The 20,846-nt window shown below is 36.7% G+C and overlaps 3 protein-coding genes across 3 annotated transcripts; 2 read left to right on the plus strand and 1 right to left on the minus strand.

Moving 5' to 3' along the window:
• The first annotated feature begins 2,737 nt into the window (after positions 1-2,737).
• Positions 2,738-7,556, plus strand: Fancd2 (Fanconi anemia complementation group D2). Its single transcript, XM_088270436.1, has one exon. It carries the CDS (start codon positions 2,848-2,850, stop codon positions 7,087-7,089), a length of 4,242 nt encoding a protein of 1,413 aa, XP_088126562.1. The 5' UTR covers positions 2,738-2,847; the 3' UTR covers positions 7,090-7,556.
• Positions 7,557-8,781: 1,225 nt separating this feature from the next.
• RpL10Ab (ribosomal protein L10Ab) lies at positions 8,782-12,664 on the minus strand. The gene is made up of 5 exons (XM_088270478.1): positions 12,622-12,664; positions 12,279-12,434; positions 11,126-11,281; positions 9,521-9,686; positions 8,782-9,003 (listed from the first exon to the last, which is right to left on the minus strand). The coding sequence occupies exons 1-5, from the start codon at positions 12,624-12,626 to the stop codon at positions 8,833-8,835; spliced, it is 654 nt and encodes a 217-aa protein (XP_088126604.1). The 5' UTR covers positions 12,627-12,664; the 3' UTR covers positions 8,782-8,832.
• Positions 12,665-13,516: 852 nt separating this feature from the next.
• LOC148303121 (uncharacterized) lies at positions 13,517-19,298 on the plus strand. Its single transcript, XM_088270439.1, has 5 exons — positions 13,517-13,726; positions 13,807-15,792; positions 17,505-17,653; positions 18,204-18,398; positions 18,879-19,298. Exons 1-5 carry the CDS (start codon positions 13,636-13,638, stop codon positions 19,149-19,151), a joined length of 2,694 nt encoding a protein of 897 aa, XP_088126565.1. The 5' UTR covers positions 13,517-13,635; the 3' UTR covers positions 19,152-19,298.
• The last annotated feature ends 1,548 nt before the right edge of the window (positions 19,299-20,846 follow it).

Consider the following 20,846-nt stretch of genomic DNA (forward strand, 5'->3'; position numbering starts at 1 on the left):
CGACCGACCCCACAGTAGCTGGGTTACTATTGGAAATAATCAATCTGACAAAATCAAACATTCTTATCTCTCCATATAAATATGGATTATGTTACGTACACCTAGATAATTCGATCAGGGACGAATGGGAAACTCCATCACGACCTAACCCTTTGGTTACCAGCAGGGGCGTGCATTCCATATAGGCAGAAAAGCAGTGCTATCCTAATTTACCCGCGTGACATATAAAAACGCAACCAGTACCTACCCTACCTTACTAAGCAGTACCTAGCTCACCTTACTACCTACCTCTATTGCCTACCCAGCTTACCTTACTACCTACCAGTGGAATGCACAGAGAAAAATATTTTCACCATTTTTTTTAACTTCTTACCTTTCAATAACTCTTTTCTCTTCAAAACTGTTTATTTATTTCGAAGAAAAACTTTTTTGCTTCAATACAAAATGGTATTTTATGCAAAAAAATCGATTTAACGAAAATTAAGTTGCGGGCTATCGATTATCCCGCTTTAAGGCGGGATAGTCTTTATCTTTCAACATACCATAATAGAACCAACCTATGACAGGTCATAAGCCGTGTAAATACCCAGACTTCCATATTCTACTTCACCTATGTTAAGATGTCAAAAATGTTCAAATATATTAACTCTATTTAAGTGTCCGCCTCCGTCACGTTCTGCTACCGTTCTGGAGGTCCCGGGTTCGATTCCCAGGGAGGTCAAATAAATATTTAAGTGATTTTTTCACTCTAATATTTATTCAATATTAGTCTGGACTGGTATCTGAAGCGGAGGGCTGATCACCTTTCCTTCGTGTGTTAACGATTAAGATAACACTGCATTTGTATGATGCAGTGCCCTATGTGCGGATAAGGATTTTTTGAAGTATTTAAGTGTTAAGTAGTATTATACATTTTAATTTCACTTGGTAAATACCACTATTTCTTAAAATATATCCTGATACGTATTTCGATGCATTCCGCATTATTTCCAAACATCGTTAGTAAGTACACAATATTATTCAACGTTTTGAAAATACGTAATTATACTTGACAGTACACAGACACGTTCAATACAGTTTACCCCCACAATCCTACATATCTGTTTTTCTTACTTTCGCACATTTAATGAATAATATGTCAATAAATACATTTTTTGCCCAGTCCGCCAATGCACCCCTGTACTTACGTACACAAAACGCACAAAGCATAACATTCAATATACATATTTAATATATTAAAAAATATATGACATAATATTGTACTGTGTGGGCTCCTAATAAAAAAAAATCCAAGTATTTTTTTTTATTATTTATTTGGCATTCACTCAGTGAAAGGATGTTTTTGACAGTGTCAAGTATTATTTTTATTTACAAACAAAAAATAATTGAAAATAATAATAACAAAATTTTATACTTTAAATGCGTTTAGCTTTATCATTTTAGAAATTATGGCCGCAATTCTAGAATTAGGTTCACAAAGAAAAGTGGATACGACCATCGCTTTAATTTGCTTTTATAGAGATTCGATTCCGTTTTTTTTTCTTCTAATTCCATTCTGAATTTATTATTACGCAAACAAGATAAGTTAACAAAAATCTTCGAATCTTTGCGCCAAACTTCCCGACTAAAAAGTAGTCCGCGAATTTTTAGGAAATTCACACACGTGGGCTGTTCAATTAATGTGTAGACCGACGTCATAAAACAAAATGTACTTTATTTAAAAGTTGCATGTCTAGGTCCCCTTCAAAGTATTCACCTCCCCGAGGCACACACTTGTCCCAATGGTGTTTCCACTTTTGGAAATCGTCCTGGAATGCTTTATTTGTGATGCCTTTCGTTGCATTCTTTAATCTCGGGAATCGTCTCAAATCTTCTTCCTTTGAATTTGGGAACAATAATAAATCAGAAGGAGCAAAATTAGGTAAGTAGTATGGGTGGAGAAGAACAGTGATCGAGTGTTTAGCCAAAATGTAGTTTTATTAGTTTCTAACGCATACGAGTACACCGTTTTGTTTATGCGGTGCGTTTGATTTCATTTACGCGTGCAGATGGGCTTAGATATTTAAGAATGGACGATCAATTATTTTTGTTATCTCCTTAAACTGTCAGAAATTTATGCCGTATATAAGTAGACGCGATTTCAAAATTGATAACGATATTGGTTTAATTTCTTATCATTTCTTATTTGTAAAATTGCAGTCCATTGGGTTTATTCCATGAAAATGGTTAGCGATTTCAAGCACATGGTGTAAAGTGTAAAGTACATAGACCGAATTTTGATAGAAACATCGTGGTTTTTAGCTGTATGAAGGTAGAATACGCTAAGTGAGGATCGGTCTAAGCAATGAGACGATTAAGTTAACACAGCGTAGATTCTATGCAGTGCCCTTTCTACCATTTTAGTGCGAATAGGGGTTAATGATGAGGAATTATATTTACTGATTGTTGAACAAAATACATACATATATTGAAAATTTAGAGTTACTTCTTATTCATAAAATAATATACCTAACATTACGTTCTTCTAAATATACCTAAGTATATAGTTGTAGTGTGAAGTATCTGATTGCATCACATTTGTCTTATTTTGCTTTTAGTTCCAAAGATTTATTGATTACTTAGCGAACGAAAATATTTTTTTTTGTTTTTTGATAAGTTTGTTGAAATATATGTACCCATTAATGAAATCTTTCAGCTGGCAACACTGTACATTGTTTGGTTTTGGCGGGCTGTCAAGTGTCACTTTCTCAGGTTCAAACAAGTTTAACGTCAAATTTTTCATTAAATTGCGATTCCTTTGTTATAAATTGTTATTTTTGATGTGCAAGTTTCACTGATTTTACAAAAATGTATAAGAGAAAATCCAAATCACTCGCGAAAGTTATTGCCAGTCCTGCAGGATCAGGCAGCGAAGAAGAATCAATTGAAAACATTCAAAGAGCATTATCGACACCCCTGAGAGATTTGAATGTAATACCATCGCAAGGGAGCAAATTATCTAGTGCTTCGAAACCCAAAAAACCTAAACTCGATTCGAAATCGCAACAGATTAAACCGTTTGCAACCAAATACTTCGAGGACATTACAGAGAAGTCCGGGCTCAAACTTAGCGAGGGGTCGGATAATCATTCTTTAACTTGCGAACCTAAGAAGTTCTTGAAAAATCTACAGACAACTTTGGAAAACAACGTCGACTTTCCTCGCAATGCTACGGAGTATGTAAAAGGATTCAAAAACTCCACAAAAGAGCTGGATAACCTTAACAGATTCATGATAAAAAATGTCCGCTTGCCCGCGAATGATGATTTCTCCGACGGTGTCGTGATTCAAGACAGCGCATTAAAACTTTTTCTCAACATATCGTGCATACAGGAGCTTCTGATAGATTACATCCTAGAACGGGCGGTAGAATTGGCTATAGACGATAAAGCGACGTACGTGCAGATGATTTTAAAACACTTTATGTTTTTGGATACGACAGTAGCTGAGACAAAACTTACCAAAGGCGTACTCGAGCTACTAGACGTAGCGGCCCACTCCACCCGATCGGAGATCATAACCAGTCTGCCAGATATTATTTGCCATTTGAATGACTCCATCGCTCTAGAGTTGAGTAAGTATCTCACGGAAGATCAGGAACTGGTTCCCGCCGTGTTGAACTGCCTGTCTTATCTCTGTCTACCAAACGACTTGAAGGTCCAAGTCCACAATCAAATGATGGACATACTCAGAACGACCGCTCCCCCTTCCTATTACCCGATCCTCGTCAACTTCTTTCTCTCTGGTAACAATTGCGATAATGATTTAGAGATTATCCGAGGTTTACGGCACGGACTAGACTGGACCGCGGCCAGGACTCAGCCCGCTGTAGATATTCCCAGTAGCCAAGTCATGACTGTCCTCGCTTTAAGGAACGCGATGGGAGGATCCAAAAACCTGGCGATGAATTGGATGAAAGTCATAAACAACGTCAGAGTTGCGGAAGACCACAAACCGATCGATGTGATAATGCTACTCGTTCTGTATTCGACTTCCAGCGCAAGAGAAAAAGTAGTGGAAGGGATATTCAGAAAGAAAATAAAAGCTGGTATTTTTAATTCCGATTTGATCGGCTCCACATTCAAGAAGATGAAACCGGTGCTGAGCGAGTATCTAAAAGAAATGTTAAGAATTGCTAAAGTTCTATTAAAGACAAAAAGCGAACCGGCTGTCATTGAATTTGCCACCGATTGGTTTAGTGTGTTGTTCAGGGAACTCAGAGACTCGCAGAGAATCATCATTAGCGAATTGCTCGTCAAGGACTACTCCGATAATGACGAGGCTATAGTCACTTCCCTCAACATTTTGACAAAGATAGCGGCCGAAGATAAGTCTTCTCTGAAAGCTCATTCGATGCAGATTTTCGCTCTCGCAGACATGTTGGACAACCTGACCTTGGACGGCATCCACCATGTTATGGATCTGCTCTGCGGCCTAGCCTACGGCGTCGATAATTCTTTCTTGCAAGGCGATGTCGACATGCTCATCCGCAAGCACCTGAGCAGTTCCGACTCGGAGATCAAAATGCGAGGAATAATCGGCGGCATCATGGCTGTCAAGCACATGGTCTGTTTGGACGAGGCAGAAGACAGCGAGGAGTCAAACTCTTCTTTTTCCGAGATAAACGACCTTCCAGACGGACCTCCCCAGGACGCGGCGACTATCATCGATCTCATTTCCAAAAGCATCTCCAAGTTCCCCGAGATATGTTTATTTTACGATGAACTCGCTCAAGTCATTTTCAACTGCGATTATATGGAGAGCACATTTTTAAGCTGGCTATCTTCGGCTGTCACTAAGGATTTGACAGAAGTATATCTGGTCGATGTGGATGAGGCATTACCTAAAGCAGTGAAAGGGATTCCGGTATCCGTGCAATACTGCCTCAATGCTCCGACTGAAGCGGAAGGAGAAATAGCTCTGAACTTAGCCAGTCTCGCCCTCGAAGAAGTGAAGGAGAAGTCCGACCTGAGGATAGTGCCATTTCTTTTCCGACTGACTCAGCTCATCTACACCAAACAATGCAAGGGTAGTCTTGTCAGCATAGATGCCCTTCTGGGCTGTGGAATTTTAATGCCCACGATAGACCCTGAAATAGGTCTGGAAGACTTTGACCCGGATCACGCTACTAAAATATTAGATTGCTACGTCCATTGTATAAACTGGTTCAGAGAGTTGATTAATGCGTTTTGCGTTCACGGAGAACCGTATTTAAGGAAGAGAGTCATCGAGCGACTTAATGCTTTAATCTCCTTGGAAAAAAATTTGGCAATTTTCATCAAAGATCTCAGTATTGACTATAAACCTCCGCTCTGTTCTTACGAAACGAATACATCCAACAAAAATAAACCCGTCGTAATTCAAGAGAAGGTGAAGAAGGTCGCTAAGAAGGTGGGTGGTAAAAAGAAGAAAGCCATCGTTGAGAGTGATATTTCCATTTTGCCGGCCACTTTAAAGACTCAAGCGGAGAATCTGGAAATATCTTTGGAAGGTGGCAAGTCCGACTCCAAGTGTAAATTGAATCGCAACTTGTTCCGCGTCTTCGATTTTGAAGTCCTATCGTTATTTCAAGAAGAATTGGTTATCGATGATTCTCCCGATGATTTCCTGACTGCTCCAGATTGTCATTTTAGACCCCAGAATGTTGTTCTAATCTTGGAAGAAATATCTCCAAAATTATCCACAATTTTACCATCAAAATTGAAGAAGAAGGTATTCTTTGGCAAAACTCCTCCTAAAACCATCCATAGGAAACCGGAAGATGTTGTGGAAAGTTGCACTAAAGTTTTGCCGAGAGTATTCTATTTCATGGAAAGCATTGCCGAAAATGTCCAAAAATCATTAGATGCTAATGACGGTGTAAGAGATTCTTTGGGATTATTCACTGTGCAGAGTGGAGAATCTCAAAACTGTTTGAGCAGCTTGTTCGACTTACTTACCATTATATTTTCCTGGTCCGGCTTTCAGAATCGAAGCGCCGACTCAAAGTTGATAGAGAGTCTACAAATTATAGCTGGCCGAGGAGATACGGATGTATCTCAGGCCACATCTCTTAAAGAACTCGTTTCCGAGTCTTCCAAATACATTCTCAAATATAAAGACTGGTGCCTTTTAATCGGGACCGCAGTAAGCCTTGTGAGTTTTTTCAAAGTTTTATCAAAGCTGTATGAAGACAAGCTGACGATGAAAAAACTGGTTCTATTATCGTTGGATATGCTCTCTCATTCGTGGCGAGATCCCCTGGGAGTTCCAGAAAAAGGCTTAATTTATAATCAACATCTTGATATTCTACTGTCATGTTACTTTACCAAACCAGATATAGATATGATCAAATCATTATCTGGCGAGTTGAAAATTCAGGTGCCGCGCCTCGCTGAGAAAAATAAAGTTTTGGAATCTTTCCAATGCATCGGGAAATCCAACTTTCCCCTTTTGTTCAGAGCGACGTACGGCGCTCTCTACGAAGCGGCTAAACTAGAATTAGAAAAAGGTTTGACTGACGCAGAACACTTGGAGCTCTGGAACAACATCGCCACATCGATGAAAGATTTCACCGAAATACTGAAGATACAAGAGAACCGTACAAATCTGCTGACATTTTTGAAAAAGTCCATCCCGTTATTTAGACTTTTCCTCTCTCAAGGAATGCCGATGATGGAATTGAAACTGCGGAGTGACCACGATGCTGTTTTAGAAATATTGCGATTACTGCAATTCAGCACAAGGTTCTTGCATTCCTTGAACTGCCATTCGAAAATCAAGAAAGATACTGCGTTTGTAGAGTATCTGCCTCAGATGAAGCTGATTTTGGAGACGTTGGTTTACAGAGTGAAAGGTGCGCTGTTGGCAAACAACCTTAGCGATATATTCTGGATGGGGAATCTTAAGAACAAAAACCTTCAAGGAGAGTTGATCCCTTCGCAGAGTACCACCTCCGAAGAAAGTGAAGAAGGGGATGAACAGCTGCCGCAAGATGATGAGAGCATATCTTCAGATTTAGAGGAAGACCTAACAGATGCAGGGTCAAAGAGCCTCAGTAATGTGTACTAAGTAATAATACAATTTGTCTTTTGTACTTTAAATTTGCGTATGCGTAATCACAGTAAAAGCTCATTAATTTAAAATTAAAGGTACCTACCAAACTTAAAAAAAACTTCACTCATTTTCATATATAAACTGACGATGATGCATAGAGTGATGTTTCCAATGCCAAACAAAACCAGCTAATGAAATGGGAGATTTTTATCAAAACAGAAAACCTTTTTCATTAATTGATTCAGCAGTTAGTATGTAGCAATATCTATCCATTTTTAACTTAAATTTTACTTGGTAAGTGTGCCACTCTTTCTTAAAAGCTACTGTGATAAATGTTTTGATGCATTAACCGTCATTATCAAACATCGTATGTGAAGCTTAGTCTAAATTTTAATAGTTTGAATTCATGAGCTTTTACTGCATTGCCATGATGCTTACCAGATAATAATTAGAAGGATAAATAAAATGTTTATGGAAATATTGAAGTCAGGATTTTTCTTGATTATCACTTGATAGTGATTGTCCTTATCTTAGGCAGCTCTCAACGGCGTCTCGACGGTCCCGATTCCCGTCCAATCTCGTATATTCCGGAGTCAGGAGATCTTCTGCCCACATCTCATCCACCCTCTCTTTTACCTTTTTTGATTATTTGCGATAGCTTGTACTTCTCTCCTTTTAGCACATGGCTCAGATAGGACACCTCCTGGATCTTGATATCAGTCAGCAACTGTCTCCCTTCTCTTGCTCTTGTCTATGAAATGCGTAGCATCCTACGATATAGACACCTTTATACCTCTAGTCGGTTCATAGTGCTGATCTCGAGGGTCCACGATTCAACTCCGTAAAGAAGTACTATTTACTATGGTAGCAGGATTGTTAATAATTCATACATTACTAATTTATAACATATCGCTCACTCCTTTCAAGAAGGTCATAAATAAAAAATCGACAATTTTCAGTTGTGCACGTTTTCAGAATGCCCAGAAAATGTACTATATCCCAGCAAAGAGGCATATTTTTAACTTAATATTTACCCGCTACAGGGCAGAAAGTGTTGTTTTTGCATTTTGAAGAAATGGTATTGTTTAATTATTTTTTTAAATATACTTCATATTTTTCAACTGGAGAAAAAACCTTCAGGTTTTACCTTAAAAGACCTGTTGCACATTAGAAATTTCAAGAAGTGGCTTGATATTTATTTTTAATACATAGTATTATATCCGGTTTGCTAGTTACTGCTATTTGTCTCAACTAACAAATGCTGATCAAATGTGGTCAAATCCCTCCTATCCAAACTGCAGATATGTTTAACCTAAAATATCCATATCATATTGTCAATCAGGATTTAATACAATGTGTAATTTCAGTCAAATCACATTTTCGTCGGCAAAATGCCGTCAATTTTCTTTTTAAATTATGAACAGTAAGAAAATTACACAAAACCACAAATAATAATACATATTTTGTTCCAGCTATCTTGCTTCTTATAAAATGGTGTTTACATCACATTTTCAGTGAGTACATAAAGATGTACAACTAATTTTATAAATATGTACAATTTCAATTTGAGAATTGTGTTCAAAAGAAAAGTATCATCGAAATCCAAAGTTTTACATGGATTTGTCCATTTTATGGATGGCATTTCCACATTTTATTGATGGCATTTCTAGAGTGTAACGGGAATATGGTGAGAGTTAAGTAAACAACTTGTTAGAGGTTTTCAATTGTTTATTTTTAAAAGTACAAGTACGGGCACCCTTAATACAGTCTCTGGGGCGGCCCCATGGTGGACTTCATGTGCAGGGAGCGGACATTCTGCCAGTGCTTCTTCAGCAGCGAGACCAGGAAGTTGATGGCCAAGTGGACGTTCTGGGCCAGCTCATCGGGGTTCATGGCCACGTTGCCTACGGCGACAGACAGGCAGAGTACCTAAAAACAAATTTGTATAAATTTTCTATGAAATAGAAGGTCGTACAGGTGTAAGCAGAAGACAGATCTGGTTCCAGAATACACGAGATTGGACAGGGATCAGAAACGTTGAGGCGCTGTTTAGAGCTGTCGGAGACAAGCACAATTGTATTTTGTTTGTTAAAAGCACTGTTAGCTTAACACATTGTAATCGGGCGCTTCGAACAATAGACTAGCCTATAGTGTACGTTTTTCGCGATTAGCGCAAAAATACATCGCTTTCTCAAAATTGACACAATTTCTAAACCATTTAATATTTGCGATTGTGAAATACAGAATACTTAATTAAAAATTATGATAATAATTTATTTTTCATGATCAAATGTCATATATGATTTCTTTGAAAATTTCTATCGAAAATATTATTTGGTTTTGAAATTGTGTCAATTTTAAGAAAGAAAAACATCCGCTATAGGCTAGAGTCTATTGTTCGAAGCGCCCGACTATAATGTGTTAATAAGAATGTGTGCAGTGTTACCTTCTTCATCTGGAACTTGATGGTGGCTTTGACTTCATCCACTTTCTGTGTCATGGACTCCTGGTGGGAGAGCAGACCGGGGAACTTTCCGGCTTTGTTCAGGCCGGGACCCAGCAGACGGGGAATCTGCTTGATGAGGGACTCTGAGGCCAGGAAAGCGTCGTACCTGAACAGATTGGCGGGAATTAAACACCAGTTATTTTTAGATTTTAAATAGGAAAAAACACAGAACAAATATCTTCATTACTACCTCAACTTGGAACTAATAGTTGAAATAAATAAAGTGATTTTTTTCAATAATATTTCTTTGATACTACCAGCACTAAAGCGCGAGGCTGATCATAATTCTTAAGTTTTAACCGCCCTACGCATACGAACGTACGTGATACGCGCAGTTTTTTCCACACCACTGCGCTAACCCTGTGCCAAAAATATTTTATGCGAGACAGAGTGAGGGAAGACGCTAATAAAAAAGTACATCAGTTCTGTCCTAAAAGCACAATGGCAAAAAAATCTGTTATCATAATTCTGCAGAAAAAAAGAAAAAAAAAATCCACAGAATTAACTCAGAAAATAACCCGAAGGTAGGGTGGTTAATAAGAGGAAACGCATCACATCTTATCATATATATGTAAATAAAAGTAGAATTCAATCCAATAACTGTGTTTAATTTTGAATATATGTATTACCCAAAAATTGATCATATTTCCTTTATGTATTTAATGATCAAGATAACACTGCTTTATGATGCGGTGTTCTATGCACCATTACGTGCAAATAAATAATTAATTTTCATCAACCCTGACACTAATTATAATCAGTCTGCCACCCGACCACCATCAGTATACTAAATCACAAGTAATCGCAAACCCAATTCTATACAATGTTTTTTTTAAGGTCTCTCGCGCTTTACTAAAAGTAAGCAAATAGAACGCTTATAAGCCTCTCCCGCTCTCTACCAACAGTATGTATACAACACTTTTAACCCTTACTGGTCCCATGTCAAATCTCATTCGACATCAATTTTTTCCTCTAAGGTCCCATGTCGGATGTTATTCGACATTTTTTCATCATTATTTTTATTTATTTAAATTCCAAGCTAACATTTTTGTCACTCGTATCTATTACAACAGTATGTGGAGAAGAGGACAAAAGATTTATCCAATTGGAATGTAATTATAGACAGTTACAATAATATAAGAGTTTCTGCTTAGTAAAAAGCTTCTTTACATCTCACCAATAGATGTTTCTAGTGAAGTTCTAGTGATTCAAGAACAAGGTTTCTAAATTGGTTCATATATATAGAACTTCCAATAATTTAAATAGTGTGGTTGTCAATAATTGGTAGAATTGGTGATTGTTACACGAGTGTAAAGTATTAAACCAGCCTATGACGGTCGTCAGCCCCGTAAATGCCCAGACATCCATATTCTTCTTCATCTTTGATGAGATGTCAAAAAATAATATTAAAAAAAATTATAATAGTTACATTCCAATTGGGAAAAATCTAGGTAGACCTAGATTTTTTTTAATTTTGGGGGACCGGAAAGGGTTAAAGATAATGAGAAAACAAGCAAAGGGGCAATTTTCTTTGCAAATACTCACTTCTTGGCCAGTTTCTTCACGAGCTTCTTGTTTTTGTTGAGCTTCTTGAGTCCCTCGGCATCCATCCAGGGAACCTGGTTGACCTTGGCCTCGTCACAGTGCTGCTGGTCACCGAGGATGCAGACTTGCATCTTGGGACGCGGGATGTACTTCAATCTGGGGGAAAAGGCTGTTAATATTCCTCTCAGATACTATTAATGAAGTGATATATTGTGGGTGTACTAGCAAAAAACCGTTAAATCAAAAATGTGCAATTTTGACTTAATGATGCAGTATTATAAAGTTTTCAACGCTCTATAAACTGGCATAAGTGTTTTGAAATGTCACGTTTTTGTGGTTTTAAAAGTAAATTCAACTTTAAGTTCAATAGCGGGTATTTTGTTCAGGCTAAAACCTTTAAATAACAGGGATTATTCAAACAAGGATTTTGGAGTTGATATTTTTTGCCACTATACCCTTGATATATGAGTCAACATTCCGAAACTCGCGTTGCTTGATCCAATCAGGTTTTTTTTAAATTATTATTATTAAGGAATAACCCGCAAAACCTCTGTGTTGGAGGCTTGTCTGCAGGTAGGATAGTAAGGATGGGGAAGGTAACTAACTAACCATCACGCCGCTTCCCCTCAGGGGTAGGCAGAGAAAATACATCGCCACACCACTCTGCCTTTGCAAACATTCTTCACATCTTCCACGTTCATGCATCTCCTCATACATACCCGCCGATTATTTAGATGGGGAAGGTATATGTGAAAAATACAACACAAACACCCAGACCAGTTGAAAATAAATCTTTCTTGAATTCATTTTGCAACCGTCGGGAATCGAACCAGCGACATCAGTTTTGAAGTTGAGTGTCTACCCAACAACGCCACAGCGCCTATCATATAGTCCCTTCGTTTTAGGGCGATCAATTAGCCAGACTAAGCATAGCATACCCATACTGTAAAATGTATCGATGAAATTTCCATATGGATGAAAAAGAGTGACTACTTACTTACCGCGAAACACATCGTTAGATATGCTCGGTAAGTGTTTTGCGGACACACACCTCTCCAGTTATTTTAAGACCCTGGATGGAGGTCCGCCAGCGGAGCTGACTACCTGATTCAGTGTCCGGCAGTGCCGGTGTTAATGTATCAGGTGAACATACTTGACGGTTCCGGAGAAACGCTTGTCCTTCTGGGGATCATAGTTCTTCAGGCCAATTTGCAATTCCACCGTCTCCAGGAAGTTCTTCTTGTGCTCCTGGGAGTGTTGGAGGACGGCATTCACGCCCTCGTAAAGTGTGTCTCTCGATACTTTGGACCTGAGTAAAAAATATCATCAGCCAATATTCAACACTGACACATTGGAACAAAATCAGAATTTTGCGTATAAATAAGAAAATAGCGGCGAAACCAGAAACATTGTCCACCGGTAATTGTTAATGCATCAAAAACTTTCATAAAAATCAACTGATTGCATACAAAACTTAGGATAAAATTTTTACTCACGACATTTTCTGCCACCGAACACGATTCACGAACAACCGGAAAGAAAGAACTTGATAGATCGCCTGATTTCTATGGACTAATATTTAAGTTGCCAGTATTAAAATTTCATGAACATAAAAGATAAAATATTATTCACCCAAAAAAAACTATGAAAAAATTATACCTTTTTTCTATTTTTTTTAAACTTACGATGACGATGTATGATAGATGTTCGAATAGTGAAATAAGGAAGGAATGCAAAGCTGAGATAACAAATTTATGAGGTGAATGTATTTGGAAAAAAGGAGCAAAGGAAGACCAAGAAAAACTTGGCGAGATCAGGTATGCCAAATACTTGCAAGCAGTCAGGTTAGGAGTCGAAACAATCGGCGGGTGTATATGAGGAGATGCATGAACTTGGAAGCGTGAGGAATGTTTGCAATGACAAAATGGTGTGGCGTTCTAATTTCTTTCCCCATCCCTGCGGGGAACCGGTGTGATGGTTAGTTAGTTAATCAGTGTAGTTTTTTTCTGCTTTTTTATTTTTCCACTAAAATCACAGATGACAACAAGTCAAAAAACAAACATGAAAAAAAATATATAATCCGTTGATAATTTTCCACTGTCATGCGTTTCATAAAATACTTTTTTATTGTAAAAATAATATTAGTATTCTTACATCGTACATTTTTTTTTTTTTTTTAAATTTCAAGTAAGCCAAAAGCGGCTTGTGTTTGAAAAAAGAAAACAAATGCAGCATAGTTGGGGTCGGACCTAGAGCCTCCGACAAGGGACCATAAGCATCAAAATCCCCCTTTTTCGTAATAAAATTGTCATTAATTTTAAACGAGGTAGATACTTTAAAAATTTTAATTATTCTTTTTTTTTTCTGCAATGTGATTCGACAAGTGGATTTCTTGTTTTGGTTTTTATCCATGGTTGCCCGATCGGGATTTTTGAACTTAGCGGGTGACGCGAAAGTCAAAATATTTTTTTACCGTTTACATATATAGGTTTTAAATATATAAATAAATAATGGATTTCGATCCGACACTGGGCCAGATACAAGGAGCGCTTCTTAAGGCGAATAATTCTTCTCGTTTCACCAACTTTCGATCCAGAGGAGGTATTCCCAATTGTCTTATTTTACACAATTTTAATCAAAATTATAAATGATCGAATTTTTATACATTATCTCTATTTCAGGAAATGAAGCTGGTATTAAAAGTGTTGTAGAAATTGTATCTCAAATACTCTCTGGAAAAGGTTTTATTGCCGATGGAATTCTTGTGCCGAAGCATTATGAAATTTTGCGCAAAATCAACTTTTTCTTAATATTAAACACAGACCTAAAGATTTTGGAAGAATTAGTAAATAATGACGATATCGGTCATTTGATTTGGGTGGCGCCGACGCTTACGAAATGCCTGCTTGCACACTTAATTTGGGGACTGGATTTTCATCAATTTCTTTGCGAAGCCGTGAAATATTGCGACCCCGTTATGTCGCTGGAAATTCTAGAAATTGCGACACAAAATATCAAGTATTCCACGCCGCAGGAAAGCGTTAAAAGGGCGAGTACTTTAATTTCGTCCGCTTACGAGATGATCATAAGAATGTCAAGAAAATCCCTCAGAGTAAACGATCAGAAAGCTATTCTCGATGGAGCCTTCAATCAGCTCTGCGAGTTGGCAAAGTGTTTTAGTGAACCGTCTAATCAAACCAAAATGGCAAATTGGTCGACAAATCAATTGTATCTTCACGCCGGAAATTCAATGCACGATCTATTAGAAAATTTGATCGAGTGTTTTAAATTATTTTTAAATGATCTTCCGGCCATTCCGAAAGAGTGCGAAATGTATTTAGCTACATTTGAGGATGTGGAAAATGGAAATTTCTCCGAAAAGCGGGATAATATTGATGATATCATCGCGGAGTATGTCACCAAGTTGAACGATGTGTTATTAGAAACTGCTAAATGTAATGTAATGGCTATAAATGTCGATATATTCTGTTCGTGGTGCGAGTTCCAAGACCCGAAAGATCCGACTAAAGTTATGCAAGTCTCCATCGGAGAATTAGCGTACAAACTCCACGAGATTTTGAAATCGGATGAACGTTTCGAAAATGACGTCATCAGCATGTTACCCGCTATCTCGCATAAGCCGGAAAGCTTAGCCGATCAAATTCAATCTGCCGACAGAGAAACCATGATTCAAAATGCATCCACTGACTCCCCAGAACAAAAAAAATGGATAGCGGCTCTTATAAATGAAAACTATTTCTTCACTGATGAAAAATGTATCGACTGCGTTATCAATAATATTAGTATCGTATCTCCCGAAGACTGCATAACCCTTTTTAAAGCCAGCATTAAGATATTATACGGTTCCATCAAGTACGAATACGCTAACAGCATAAAAACCTCGCTTTTCAAATACCTCTCGACCCAGCCCGTCAATGACCAAGTATCGCTCATTTTGAATAATTTATCAGATTATGAAATAAGCGATGTTTTAGAGTTGCCAGATTACGAACAGAAACTCACGGAATCATTCAACAAATTGATTGAAATTAACGATTGTCGACTGACTGAAATCTATTCCCTCTTCGTGCAGAATCCCTGCAAGTTTTACAACAGAGCTTTTAGAGAATGCATTAATAACAGCCAACAAACATCCGTGATGCTAAATGCCATCGAATCTTTAAACGTTTTCCGCGACTTAAAAATCAAATTAGATTTCGATAGCGCGCTTTACGCTCCTCAAAGTAATAATTTTACCGCCCTAACTTTATTAACCTTGAATTCTGTGTGTCAGATTGATGTGGGAAGCATCGATACGGATGTGGCAAAACTAAGTTATGTTTATTTCATTAAAGGAATAACTGAAAAAGGTTTGATATCGGACGATGTTATGTTACTAAAAGTTTTAATGCCGGCGATCCATAAATATCTCACCGAATCAAACTTTTCCCATATATGGTTGTACTTGGCAGCTCTACAAGAAATTTTCTGCACAAGCAAACACGTTAAATTCATCGCTCCGATGCTGGTAATGTTGGGACAGATAATGGAAGCCGTGAGATGGAACTTGGCTACTTTCACCATTACATCTGCAGAAGTTCTCCATTCTTCTATTGTGTTCCAGACCTCGATATTAAAGTCATTCTTGCAAAGTAAACACCCCTCAGGTAACTTGATTTTTATTTATTATTATTTTTTTAACCTAGCCGGCTCAAACAAGGGGATTGAAATTTTTAATTTTTTTTTTATTTATTCGGGAATTGTACAGCTTACATATAAAAAAAAAGATATAATAAACAATAGTTACATTAACAATAAAAACATTACATTACATAAACAAAAAATAGTTACGTTAAAAAAAAAGCCAATTAAACAATTCCACATTCATGTTATAAAACTATTAAAGAAATCCCCCATACATAATTTTAATTCAATAACTTTAGTATTATAAGTCCATTCATCAGGAATTAAACTTGGATGGCTTGACTCTGGCCAATGCCTGTACATGACGGATTCTTCAGTTCTTTGGACACGTTTCGCGTGGCAAGAGGATAGCCTGAAATGACCAGTTGTGATTGGTGGTAGCCTAGAGGGGAAGAGTGGGAGAGTGATGTCAATTAGCATTTTGATTGCATTGCTGTTACATAGATTTAAAATATTTTCTTTGTGCACTATTTTTATTTTCCTTCTTTTCCATTTAACACACTAAGCACGGATGTTTTTTATGCCTGTGGAGTGCACAAAAATTCGATATTCAATAATTGTGTACATATAGATAAAACCTTAACAAAGATATTGGTATGTAATATTCATATTAAATAATTAAATAATTCCTATACTTTGAAATGAAACCGCCCCGCCGCAGGAGGTAAAAATACACTTCCCGTCCTTAGTGTGTTAACATTTAATTTGCGGCAATATCTATGATTGATTTGACTAATTAATAATAAATTTGGATAATTTATATAGCGCCATTTTCGTAAAATACTACCTCAAGGGCGCTTTACTGTAAATTAATTGGGGAAAAAATTATGGTGGTAATGATTTAGCAAACAAATGTGTTTTTAGTTTTTTTCTAAAGATCATCTCACTCCAACTATTTCTAACCATTGGTGGAAGAGCATTCCACGTCGTTGGCCCCGCAACAGCAAAGGCACGCTCGCCAAATTTAGTTCGCTGGTTGCGAGCTGTTAAGATTTGCCCATTGCAGGTCCCGGTTTCGACTCCATATTTTAGATAGCCATATTATGTCAATACATAATATGGCTAATAAATCAATATTTATTCATGAGTAGGCAGAGTTTATACTCAACCCTTTCGGGAAAGCGTAACCAGTGCAGTTTGTGAAGTAGTAAGCTTTTACTTAGCAGAGACCCTTTTTTTTAAAAAGTGTGTTCAGGATCCTACTGAATTGTTTTAAATACTGAGAGTATATACTACATATCGCTCACACCTTTCAAGAACGTCATAAATCAAAAAACTTGATTTTTCAGGAGAACGTTTTTAAAGTTTAAAAATATAAAACAATGCATTAAAAACAAATATAATATCAAGCCACTTATTTAACTTTTTACTGTGCAACAGATCTTTTTAGGTACATAAAACCTGAAGGTTTTTTCTCCATTTGAAAAATATTTTGTATATTTGAAAAAATAATTAAACATTACATTTTCTTCAAAATGCAAAAACAACACTTTCTGTTCGTTAAAAATACGCCGCGAAAATTGACGATTTTTGATTTATGACGTTCTTGAAAGGAGTGAGCGATATCTTTGTTGAGATATGAAAATATAAAAAATAACTCCTATGTGTAGAGACCCAGATTTGTGAACAAGGATTTGGACACACCCAAAATGTTGTGAATTTCTTTATTTTTCAGATAGTGAATTCAAATGGTTAGCCAGTAAACTGTCTTTCCTCACTCCCATGAATGCTTATTATTATCAAGAATTGTGGCCGCAGCAATTTTTCAAAGAATTATATGACACTACATTGAATGCCGAGGATGCATTGGTCTGCTTGTGTTATGTAAGTACAGACTAACTCTACTATCCAAACTCACTCGCGCTGTGGATTCTTGGATTATATGAATTTTTTCTTGAATGTTTTTCGCAGATACTTTGTGGCACATTTTATAAACTTTATAAAATTAAACAACTTTGTTTTAACCACTTTTTTATTATTAGTACACTTTAACCTACCAATTTTGACAAGAACCTTGTCATCATCAGGGTTTATTAAATTCTATAATATTAAAAACATTAAAATACTCATAATTAATTACATTCCCTTACCAAAAACTTCCACACAGAGGTAAAAAGTCCTAAATGTTATTATTATAATTTTTTTAGGATTTTTCACAGACTGTGTGAAGGTTTTTGGTAAGGGAATGTAATTAATTATGAGTATTTTAATGTTTTAGAATTTAGTAAACCCTGATGATGACAAGGTTCTTGTCGAAACCGGTAGGTTAAAGTGTACTAATAATAAAAAAGTGGTTAAACCAAAGTTGTTTAATTTTATAAAGTATATAAATTTTATTTAACCTAGCCGGAACTAACAGGGTAATCGTTTGTAGCTTCTACCGCGCAGTACTTTAGCGGAATGGAAGAAGACATTCTCCGGGATGTGTATGCAGAATGATGTCACCGCAAGTTACGCCACTCTCTGCTCCGTCTTGAAGCTGATATCAACTAGCGCTAAGGACCTGGACACTGATAAGGCGTTAGCCTGTTTGGAGTTTTGCTGCAGAAATGCGGCTAATATTCTGCAGGTATGTGGACAAGTCCTCTGCGCATGCAGTTGTTGACTTTTTTCGTATTATTTTTTGTAGTTTATATTATATTGTCCACCTCCATAGTGTAGTGGTCAGCGCGGCTACCATTCTGGAGGTCCCGTGTACGATCACCAGGGGGGGGTCAAATAAATATAAATAAGTGATTTTTTCTCTCTAATATTTATTCAATATTACCCTGGATTGGTACCTGAAGCAGAGGGCTGATCACCTTTCCTTCGTGTGTTAACGATCAAGATAACACTGTGTTTATATGATGCAGTGCCCTATGCACCGTCGGGTGTGGCGAGGGTTTGAATGAATGACATACCATGTCATCTCCGCTCCGGGCGGGATAACTTTTTGACTTTGGAAGATACATTCAATTAGTGTATTTGTATACATATTTTTAAAAACTGATATGCGGATGGTTTAATACTATTTTTTGTAACGCGTAACTTAGTGGTGTCATGTTTTCAGGATTTTAATTTGTGTAAGGAATCATCCCCACAAAAACTACTGCTGATGGACGAAGTGGTGTCGGTTGTGAATGCGGCCCCCGTGAGGGCGCAGCACTCGTGCTTCTCCGCCTTCCTGCTCCCCCTGTCCCAGCTTGTCTCCTCGTATCTGGACCTCCTGGAACTGTCAGACCCCGAAGTCGAGAAGCTGACGAAGATCATCGAACAGCTTGACCATGAAGACTCTAGGAATGTCCTTCGAAAGATCTCTCTTCAAGCGAGAATAGTTAAATAGCAAGCAAAATGTGAAATATCGCTCACTCCTTTCAACGTCATATATCAAAAAACTTGATTTTACAGGAGATCATTTTTAAAGATTAAAAATATAACAAAATGCATTAAAAATAAATATAAAGCCACCTATTAACTTTTTACTGTGCAACAGATCTTTTTAGGTAAAATCTGAATGTTTTTTTCCCATTTGAAAAATATTTAGTATATTTAAAGAAATAATTAAACAATACATTTTCTTCAAAATACAAAAACAACACTTTCTGCCCTGTAACGGGTAAATATTAAGTTAAAAATATACCTATATTATTTTGAGAAATGAAAATACTTTGTTTTTTGATCCACTCACATTTTTACTAACAACCAACTAGTTTCGGCAACAACCTGTTGGCCTTTTCAGGGTTTAATTTCATAAATTAAACCCTGAAGAGGGCAACAGGTTGTTGCCGAAACTAGTTGGTTGTTAATAAAAATGTGAGTGAATCAAAAACCAATGTCTTTTTATTTCTCAAAATAATATATCAACATGATGCACAAAGTTAATGCAAAACATAAAAATATGCCGCTTTTGCCGGGATATAGTTTATTTTCTGGGCATTCCGAAAACATGCACAACTGAAAATTGATGATTTTTGATATATGACGTTGTTGAAAGGAGTGAGCGATATATTAAACCGTTTTTAATACATATTTACACATACAAATTTTTAATAAATTGTTTGTTTTTTTCCTTTTAAAATTGTTTATTTTGATATGTATGTATATTGAAAGAAAGTCCTTCAAACAATCTGAATTCGGCGAGCTTAGTTCAAAATGTGTCAATGGAATGTATTAAAACTTTTTTAATATTTACATTTTTATCTTAGAATAAATTTTTTGTGTTTTTCATTTTTAAATTGTTTTATTTTGATGAGCTTAGTTCAAAATTTATCAATGAAATATATTACAATCACCTTTGAAGTAGTATTTTACGAAAATGGCACTAAAATTGACAATGGCCAAAATTATTATTTTACTATTGAATGCCAGGTGATCAGTCCTGCGCTTCAGTTAACAGTCCAAGGTAATATTGAATAAATATTAGAGTGAAAAAGTCACATATATTTATTTGACCCCATCCTGGGAATCGAACCCGGGACCTCCAGTACGGTGGTATGTAAGGTAGGTGGATCGTACAATTATTTTTCAAATATTTTTATGTCACTTACTAGCTGAATCCGGCCACGGTTTGCTGTCGCCCTGACTGCTTTAATAGAAAAGAAAGAAAGCACATATTTATTATGTGTTGTTTTGCAATGCTCGTGAAGCAATGATTTTTTTTTAATTATGATGAAACAATAAATGGGAATTTTTTTAAATACTAAATGACAGTAGCTGTCAAGAAGCATGCTGCCCGCCATGTGCAATGTTTAATATTGCGTGTGTTGGTCTTATGTTCAACAGATGGCGCTGCCATTACGGTAGAAAGGGTGAGATTTTAAACAAACATTAAATTTTTATTTATTTAGATAAATAAAAATATGCGCGTATTCGAATGCTACATTGTGTCAGAATTTCGAAGCAATCGGTGAATAAATTTAGAAGATTTGACATTTTGATCAAACTAGCGTATACATTTTTATTACAAACTAGCGATTCACAACGGAGTGCTGGTACCGACACTGATTTATAAAAGCGAAACATGGAAACGGCCAAGGAA

This window comes from Brachycentrus maculatus, unplaced genomic scaffold (genome assembly GCF_059751285.1).
Source record: "Brachycentrus maculatus isolate JH-2025_06_01 unplaced genomic scaffold, ASM5975128v1 h1tg000386l, whole genome shotgun sequence".
NCBI lineage: Eukaryota > Metazoa > Arthropoda > Insecta > Trichoptera > Brachycentridae > Brachycentrus > Brachycentrus maculatus.